This window comes from Epinephelus fuscoguttatus, linkage group LG5 (assembly GCF_011397635.1).
Source record: "Epinephelus fuscoguttatus linkage group LG5, E.fuscoguttatus.final_Chr_v1".
Classification (NCBI taxonomy): Eukaryota; Metazoa; Chordata; class Actinopteri; order Perciformes; family Serranidae; genus Epinephelus; species Epinephelus fuscoguttatus.
The window spans coordinates 35,972,400-35,982,132 of NC_064756.1; the positions used below are offsets into that span (position 1 = coordinate 35,972,400).

General features: G+C 39.3%; 1 protein-coding gene across 1 annotated transcript in view; it reads left to right on the forward strand.

Annotated features, from left to right (window-relative positions):
• Positions 1–2,369: 2,369 nt before the first annotated feature.
• sae1 (SUMO1 activating enzyme subunit 1) overlaps positions 2,370–9,733 on the forward strand; it is a 25,587-nt gene continuing 18,223 nt past the window's right edge. The window contains exons 1-4 of the mRNA XM_049576694.1: positions 2,370–2,468; positions 3,504–3,677; positions 8,982–9,127; positions 9,572–9,674. Of these exons, the coding sequence (XP_049432651.1) occupies positions 2,370–2,468; positions 3,504–3,677; positions 8,982–9,127; positions 9,572–9,674 (522 nt within the window). The remainder of the gene's footprint in view (positions 2,469–3,503; positions 3,678–8,981; positions 9,128–9,571; positions 9,675–9,733) is intronic.

A 9,733-nucleotide genomic window follows, 5' to 3' on the forward strand; every position in this document is an offset into this window, starting at 1 on the left:
GGGTTAAATATTATTATATTGTTAAATAGGTGTGCAATTTGACCAGGGATGGGATCTAAATGGGTAAAAAAAAAAAAAGGCATTTTTCCATTTCATCTCTACTTTAAACAGCATGTCCATCTGTGGTCTTCTCAGTGTTTTTCAGATGGAAACTCCCACTTAGCCCTGCAGAAGACTATGTTGACTAGCTGCCTGTGTCATTAATGACAAAGATTTTCTGAAAGTTAGATAGAACCTTCAAGTATATGTTCATACTAATATTTTTTGTCTTATTACTTAAGGAGCACCTCTAATTCAGGACTTTAACATGTAGCAAAGTATTTCTACACTGTGACATTGCTTCTTTTATTCAGGGACTTCTTCAACCACTGAGTGGCACTATATTTCTATACAAGACAACACAGCAAAATATTTGTACTCAACCAGAGGTCTCATCTTAGAATTACTAAATGTATAAACAAATATAAACAACTCAGACTACTAAATTTGACATTAAACTTTTTATCTTATTTTTTTTCTTTTTTTCCATTCAGTGTGCACTGTGTATTAACCACTGGATATGCATGAGAGACTTTCAAATAAATCAGGTCCTTGTTTTGGTATCATGCTAATGTAACACACACTTATCAAAGAGGATGTTGATGAAGGTGCTAAGTATTTTTATAACTGCAAATGCAAAAAACAAACAAAAAAACATCAAATAAAAACAGTCTGAATAGATGAATACAAGCCTTGTAGCTGTCTGCTATCACTGTATTACATCACACTGGTGATAATCATAACAAACCTAAGAACTACCTGCAACCCATTTTAATTAAGTGGCATGTAAGTCTCCACTTTGTAAACACTACAACTGTTGAAAATGGCTCCTGATCATAGATAGATAGATAGATAGATAGATACTTAATTAGAATTAATGGAAGTAAAGAGCTATATATAAAAATAAATAAATAAAATAAACCATATGAAAGAAATAGATTCACACATTTTGAAGTGGACTTCCATCCATCCATCTTCTATCTGCTTAATCCTCTTGAGGGTCGCGCGGGGGCTATCGCAGGGCTTGAAGTGGACTTTATATTGAGAAATACGAGGCATATGTAGACCCTGTTGCTGATGGCTCGGAAATGAAGATCAAGCACAAATACCTTGTGGATCACGCAGGTGACCCCGTCAATACTGAGAGAATGGGACTTGATATCTTCCTGCAGCTCTAGCTGGCAGCAAAGAAGAGCCTTCTGCTCCTTTTCTGACTGAGCTACTGCCTCACGCAGTCTGAGAGTGCAGAGAAAAAGAGACTTGTCCTAAATGGTTACATCACTAGAAAAAAATACATCAGCCAATATGGGAAGAACCATGATAGAAAACAGGAACACAGTTGTTTATTCAAGTCAGTCATGACATCTACACAATCCATCTAAACCAGACATGAACAAACATGGAAGGTACTATATGTGCATTTTGAGGTAATAGTAATAAAGGCTCAGTGTGTAAGATATAGGGGGATATACTGGCAGAAATGGAATATAAAATAATAAATATGTTTTCTTTAGTGTATAATCCCCTGAAAATAAAAATCATTGTGTTTTCGTAACCTTAGAATGTGCGGTTTATATTTGCATAAGGAGTGGTTCCTCATCCATGGAGTCCAGCATGTCTCTACAGTAGCCTACAACGAACAAACCAAACACTTGCTCTGGATAGGGCCATCCATGTTTTTTGCATGGGCCGCCATAGATAGCAGTATGCAATGAGCTGAACAGTGTCAGAAAAACTTTTTTTTAAGGTGAAACTGCTTTATTCAGTGTTTTTATCAGTTTAAATCACTTGGTGCATTTGCTTTGGAGAGAAAGAGTCCTCTGCGGATAATTCAGCTTCTCGTCAGACCTCCTGAACAATGATCAGAGAAGGGAATCATAACTGGGAGTTTGCCCCTGGCACACGGGAGAAGTTTCAGCTGGTTGCAATCAGTAGTCCTCACAGCTAGATTCCACTAAATCTCACGAATCCAACACACTGCTCCTTTAAGTCTTCTTTTTCTACTGCTACTGTTTTGAAAACTTTCATTATTTTGTGCTATAATGCTATTATGCTATCTTACACTCATTACATTTTTTGTCATGCTAAAATTATGCATTATCATAATGATTGTTGTATTTTTCCTAGATGTTTTGATTATAGCCTTTGTAAACTGGCAGGCGCTATAGCTGTGTCTCTACTTTGGCACCATTAAACTTTCACTGTATCCCTTTAAAAAACATTTGTTGCCTTGTCTTTCATACAAGTGTGTCCTGGCCTTACTTGTTAATGTCAGTGGTGAGCTGCTGGGCCTCGGCGAGGTGCGGAGGCTCTGCATGAATGTAGTTGGCATGCCTCTGTGGCAAAAAGCCACCTGGGCCTGGGCCAAACTCAGAGCATGTTCACTCTTTGCGAATGGCATCTTCCAGATGCTCTCTGATTCTCTGCTGGTTGTCAATCTCACATGGAATCTATCCATTATCTACAGATACTTACATGTTTTTGGTTTGAGGATTGTAGACATTCAAGTCATTACATCTTCCTCCCACTGCCAAACTTTTTTCCTTTCACATCACTCTCTCTCTCTCTCTCTCTCACCCGGCTGTGTAGATGTCTGTGATGTTCTCCTACTGTCTGACTTTGTGTCCATTTACATGCTTCTCTCTCCCTCAGCCAAATATACACCATACTCATATATCCTACCCTGGCCAGTTGAGCTTCCATCTCTCTTAGCAATCTTAATCTCCTGCACATTTAATTGCTCCAGAAAAGACCAGGGCCTTACAGTATGTCCACTAGATGGTGCCTGTGGCAAAGTAATAATCTGTGATTGTCACCTTGCAGTGAGGAAACAGACAAGCTATTTTGCATCAATTTTAAGGCAGTTAACTTTGCAATAGCAGCTTCACTCTGGCTTTATATCACATTTGGAAGTGAATATTTAAAAGTCTGGTGTGTAAGATTTAGGGGGTTATATTTGCAACAATTGTTTACAGTATTCATAACTATGTTTTCTTTGTTTATAAATTACCCGAAAACAAGAATTTTTGTGTTTTTGTTACCTTAAAGGGACACATTTCTATCTACACACAGAGTGGGTCATCTTCCATGGAGTCTTCCATGTTGTTTTTACCATGGCCCACAACAGACAAGCCACACACAGACTCTAGATAGGGCCATCTGCATTTTTTTCCCGCTGCAGCCACTGTTTCCTACACAGCTTGGCACATAGAAGTTTCAGATGTACAGCCTCACCACTACATGCCAATAAATCCTGCACACTAGACTTTTAATCTACAGCATGCATGTCTGTGCTCTCTGTGGTCCTGTGTAACTAAATAATTTACAAATGTCTGAAATACATATATTTTTATAAAACAAGCAAATTTCCAGTGGAGAGAAGTGTTCACTGGATTCTGCATTCTGTAAATCATCTTCAGCTAAATCCCTTCTGGCACAGCTCACCGTATTTGTGTGCCCCCCAGGTGTCGGAGGAGTCATGTCGAGCTCAGTTCCTGGTTCCGGTGACAGCTCAGGGTCAGAATCGAGCCCAGGCCTCTCTGGAGAGAGGGCAGAACCTTAACCCAATGGTGAAGGTTCATGCCGACCCAGGCAGAGTTGAAGACAAACCAGATGACTTCTTTCTACAATTCGATGCAGTGAGTGGATGTGAACATTTATTAAACCTGGGGCACCGGTGGTTTAGTGGCAGAGCAGGCGCCCCATGTACAGCGGCCTGGGTTCGAATCCAGCCTGTGGCCCTTTGCTGCATGTCACCCCCCCCCCTTTTCACGCTTGACTATCCTATCTATAAAGGTAAAATGCCCAAAAAAAATCTAAAAAAAAAAAAAAAGAAGAAGAAGATCAAACCTAGACTGGGTAACTGAAAGACGGATGTACTCAGATTTGTTAGTGTCTGCATATAAATGGGACATTTTAGCGCTAAGATGAATGATTTGACTTAAAAGCACAACCTTTCTGGCAAAGGTTGGAACATGTTAAATTCATGTATCTTTGCTTGTGATGTACCTCCTCCTGCGATACTTAAAACTAGCATGAGAATCCAGACTTTTTATTACCCAGTATAACCATGTTGCTTGTAGCCCACATCATATATCGAGAGTGGCTTCAGGACCAAAACTGCTTTAAGTTGATTTCTATAAAGTGCTGCAGTAATGTTATCAGCTTAGCTTTATTCTTCAGGAAACATTAATAGTGACATTTTTTTCTTGATTCAGTTGTCTGTCTTACAGCTGGTTGTGATGTAAGTAGCCTGTTGATATAATTAGAGCAGTTGTTTGAAAGCCTGTATTTGCCTGATATGCAGTGGGTGGAGAATGACCTTTTTGGTTGGCTATTAAAAAGCTTCACATTCATGTGATACTTTACAGAAAAGTCAGATGTGGAAGACAAATGATAAACAAACATACCAAATAATGGTTAGTATGGGTAACTACAAAAAGAAGTATTTGAACATTGATGTTTATGTGCTGCTTTGTTTTTAGGACATCGGCTCAGAAACAGGAATTCAATTGAGATGAAACAATAACTATGATGCCTTTAATTTTTACATCCACACTGGGTTAACAGTGTGGGAAATATAGCACTGTCTTTGTCTTATTACGTGAATCAATTGTGTTCAAAAATGGGGGATTACATGGAAGAAGGCTACAATTCCCACACTGTTGTCAACCCAAAATTAATGTGGAGAACCTTAAACACTGTCAGCTTTCAGGGTGTCATTATTGTATTTGTGTGCAGGAGTACAACTGCACCACGTTGAAGATAATAGGTTTTATTAAATCTAAGTCAAGCTCAGGTTGCAAGGCCTGTTTGGATATTCTGATTGAATCATCTGATGCTGGTGAAATTGCAAATTAGCAACATTATTTCTCTTATTGTATGAATCTAGGATGAAGGTTTTGATTCTCTGTAGTAGGACGTTGAAGGAGCAGTGTGTAGAATTCAGTGGCATCTGAATGGGAGGATTACAGATTGTATCCAGCTGAAACTTCTCCTGGTCAGGATTCCTTCAGTGTACACTGATCAGGTTTTTACCATGTGCCAAATTATCTGCAGAGGTCTTTTCCTCTCCAAACAAACAGACCCTGTGATTTAAATTGGTAAAAAATACTTAATAAAGTAGTTTCCAATTACAAAGCTGTTGCGGGGCCCTAAACTAGGGGGGAGACGCAAAAACACAAATAGCCCTATGTAGAGCCAGTATTTGACGCATCCTTTCTGGGCCACCATAGAAACATGTGACTCTGCGGACAAAGACCTGCTCTATATATAGATACAAACAGCTCATTCTATGGTGACAAAAACACAACAGTTCTTACTTTCAGGTGATTATAAACTATAGAAAACATATTTAATTATATTATATTCCATTTCTGACAATATATCCCCCTAAATCCTACACACTGGAACCTTATATGTTGTCACAAATGTTGCATAAAAAAAAAACTAAGAATAAAAAAAACAACTTTTGGGGTGGTTGATGCAAAAACATGGATGGCCCTATCTAGAGGCAGTGTTTGGTTTGTTGCCTGGGCTACTGTAGAAACATGCTGGACTCCATGGATAAGGACCCGCTCCCATGTGAATATAAACCACTCATTCTAAGGTCACGAAAACACTAATTTTTATTTTCAGGTGATTATATGCTAAAGAAAACATAATTATTCTATTCCACTTCTTCCAATATATCCCCCTAAATGCTACACACTGGACCTCTAATTCTCGATGGATTTACCCATGGCAAAACATGATGACATAATTGGCACAATATAACTGATATTATGATTTGTAGTATCTGCATTCATTTCCACAAGCAGCTTTACACATGCTGGATCTCAGTTTTATCACAAGTAAATGTATCTGAACACCATCAGAGGACTGACAAAGATTTTTTCCCCCTCCTGTTGTGTCTGAATTGTCGGCAGCCTTCCTCCCTCTGGGGGTGCTATGTGAAGGTCAGGAGGAAGGAGGGTGGTACATGGTAAGACGGAAAAAAAATAGCAGCAAGACAAAGTGAGGGCGGGATGAGATGGATGTTAGTAGGACAGGGGGAGGGAGGATGAGAGGGTAGCAAAAGAGAAGGCAGGGCATTTCAAAAAGCTCAAGATAAAATTAGAAAATGGAGAACAGAGGGGGTCTCTCTCTTTATCTCTCTACTGTAGACCACTCGTCACTTTTATCTGCTTCCAGGATGTATCTGTGTGTGGCTCAGTGGGAAGATGGAGGGTGATTAAAGTGGAGCGGTTGGAGTGTGGACACAGTTTTCATATGAGAAGCCTAATTACTCAAGGATGGCATACAAAAGTACAGCTTACTCGCTCTCTTTGCTTCTTTCAAGTACTTTTTTTCTGCGGTGGTTCAGTTTAGTTTCTTACAAGAGGGAAAAGAAAAAATACCACAGAGGAAATCATGACAGGCCGACAACGTGTTTCTTTTTCTTACACATTCAAGTCACCTAAGAACTTGTTTTTCCATACATAGTGTTCCTTTCATTCAGTGTTTGTGATAAAACAAGCAACATTTAATGCTACAATGTGTAGGCTTTCAGGGGATATATTGGCAGAAATGGAATAGTTTGTTTTCTTTAGTGTATAATCACCTGAAAATAAGAATTGAGTTTTCATTACCTTAAAATGAGCTGTTCATATCTACATAGGAAGCGGGTCGTCATCCATGTAGTCCACCATGTTGCACCATCATGTTTCTACAGTAATCCAGAACGGACAAACCAGACACTGGCTCTTCAATGACAAGTGGACCAGCACTGGAAAAACTGATTTTTAGCATGAAACTGCCTTAAGCAGTGTTTTTACAGGTTTTAATGATCTGGTTTGTTTGTTTTGGAGAGGAGGAGACCTCTGTGGATGACTAATCTCCCAGTAAAAACCTCCTTAATAATGAACACTGAAGGAATTCTAACTGAGAGATCATGCTTGGCACATGGAATAAGTTTCAGCTGGTTGCAATCTGCAATCCTCACCACTAGATGCCAGTAAATCCTACACACTGCTCCCTTAAAGTGTGAAGTAAAAAAGATTATTTTTAGTCATCAAAAGAGTGTAACAGTCATAAACATAACTATTTAGGACTGCATCACAGACATGCCAATAATTGCCAAAGGAATCAGATTTTTATATTGTTAAATTCTAAATCATGTATAGACATACTCATATTTCCCACTGTTTCACTTATGACAAGAGGAAAAAAAACATAATTGCAAAAATGTTTCATGAGAAACAACCAGTATTGAATTAATTCGGCTAGTAAGTTGGTGTTTATGTTAATGTAGGATTTGATGAGTCATAGTTAGATTGCCATTAAAAAAATAGGTTTTTAATACAATTTTTTAAAATAGGATAATCCATTTGTTTTCCTCTCATCACTTCCTTGTTCCTCTGATGCTGTAATCACACACTTGTTCTGGGTCGAAAAATGCTCACAGAGTTTAGGAAAGGAAGAGGTGGAGGTTAATGACTGATGTTGTGCATCCACCAGGCTGTAAGAGTAGTTTTTCTTTTTATTAAAGATGAAACTGGGACATCTTGTTTACTGTAAATACAAATAAGTATTTGCAGTGTAGGACTCATTGATGCAGCATCAGTCTTATCAGTGAGCCAAGGGTGTTTTGGGTGTGCTGGACTGGGTCTGCAGGATAAGGTGGACCCAGCCCAGTGATCAGTTGTTTACAGTCAGTCACCAGCCCACCAGCAGCACATTGTGTTGCTTTGCTGGCTGTAGCCTTGCATGGTGGTTTACTTGGGGAGGTGAACTGTGGCCAGAAGCTGCTGTGTGTGGCTGCTGCAGTAGGTGTGTCTCAGTCAGTTTGGTTGCTGATCAGCCACTTTTCACAGTTTGTTGTTCCAAGAGCTGAGCAGCCTGAAAGTAACTGATGGATTTGTTTTTGCAGGCAATTTTCAGATGTAAGACATGTCCATGTGTCCCTCAGGGATTAAAAGCCAGACAACAATATTGCTTGATATTTTTTGTTGTTGCAAGCTGTTTCGATGTTATGTTAATGGGAATGGAAATGAGGAAATAGCAACACAAAAACAAAGGGTGGCAGAGGAGGAGAAGGTGCCTGTCAGACCAACACAGTGGGAGTTCAGTTTCATACATTTTCATTTTTAGAAATTAAAGGTGCTGGAAGGTGTAGAAAATACAAATCTTACAGTAAATATAAACAGTACATGTTGACAGAAAGGGGGCATATAGCTGTACATCTCTGCTGTACACACAGTGTAGCATTAACAACAAGACAGGATCTTTGTTTCCTATCCTGTCGCACTTGAGTCATTGCTCATTTGGATGGCGTCTCTCATCTTGGATTAAATCCCATTTTGACGTGTTGATGTTGAGACACAGAAAACTAGAACCAGAGTTGCAGAAGCTGCAAATATAGCCTGTCAAATTGAAATGTGTCTATGGATGTGGTGAAAATAATGAATTAACTACTGATATTGGGCAAAGTTTCCTCTCAAAACAACTATGCCTGTTAGGCTGAAAGTTTTTTTTTCTCTTTGTCGAACACAGTGTTATAAAGCCACTCTAAACGACATGCTCAGTAAACACTTAGGAACAATAAGCTCTCTATAAATGTGGTTACCAGGTTGTTGTCCTTGAAGTAGCCGTCTTTCCAGCACAAAGACTCATGCATTCAGCAATAAGTGGAATTAAGGGAAAATCTGGTGTTTAAGATAAAATTGGTTAAACAAATGTGAACCTATGATATGTGTAAATGATTGTTTATCAGTAAACCTCTCATCTTATGCATTACTATATAAGTCAGTGATGATGGATGGATATTTGTTGGTGTATCTACAGTATACAGCTTAGAAGCACTTTGGTATTACTGGTTATACTGGTGACACTGGTAATTGATCTGGCAACACAGGAAGCCTCTCTGACCAGAACTTCCACTGCGTGTGTTTTTCCCCCCTCAGGTTTGCCTGACAGGCTGCTCCAGAGACCTGATGGTGCGGGTGGACCAGCTCTGTTCTCAGCACAACATCAAAGTCTTCTGTGGGGACATCTATGGTTACTATGGCTACATGTTCTGCAACCTGGGACGGGAGCACAACTATGTAGAGTAAGTGTGAGTGTGTGCATGTGTGTGGTGACCATAGCCTGCTTTTATGGTCCAAGAGGCTTTTCTGTGGAGCACTTTTAGCTGAATATGTGTCCCAAATTTCAAGTCAGTTGTGCGAACAGTGTGAGAGGCATGTCGATTACAGTGCCACCATGGGGTCAGTTGGGTCACATTTCGTGGGAAGCATTTGCACATCATTTCCAGTTATTGGTCCAAGTTTCATGGCTCTAATTCATTCCCGCTCATGGGAGTTACCTAATTACCATCTTTCATAGTAGTATTGATTTAATTTGTAAAGTTCAGTTTCATGACATTAAACAGGTAAAACTGTTATTATTTCTGGTGGCAGGATGATTTCTCTTCAGGTCAAACTATACTATGCTGCTGCTCCACCGTTGTTTCCCAATAACATAGGATATCTTTCTCTTTACTCTCTACTTTTAGGGAGAAACCCAAAAGTGTGAAACCGACTGGAAATTTAACGGAAGACGGGCCAGAGACAAAGAAAGCCAAAGTTGACCCCAATGAGACCACCATGGTGAAAAAGGTAAATGTATGCAGCTATACACAGTTAGCCCAATACATATATTTTTATTTTATTCTACC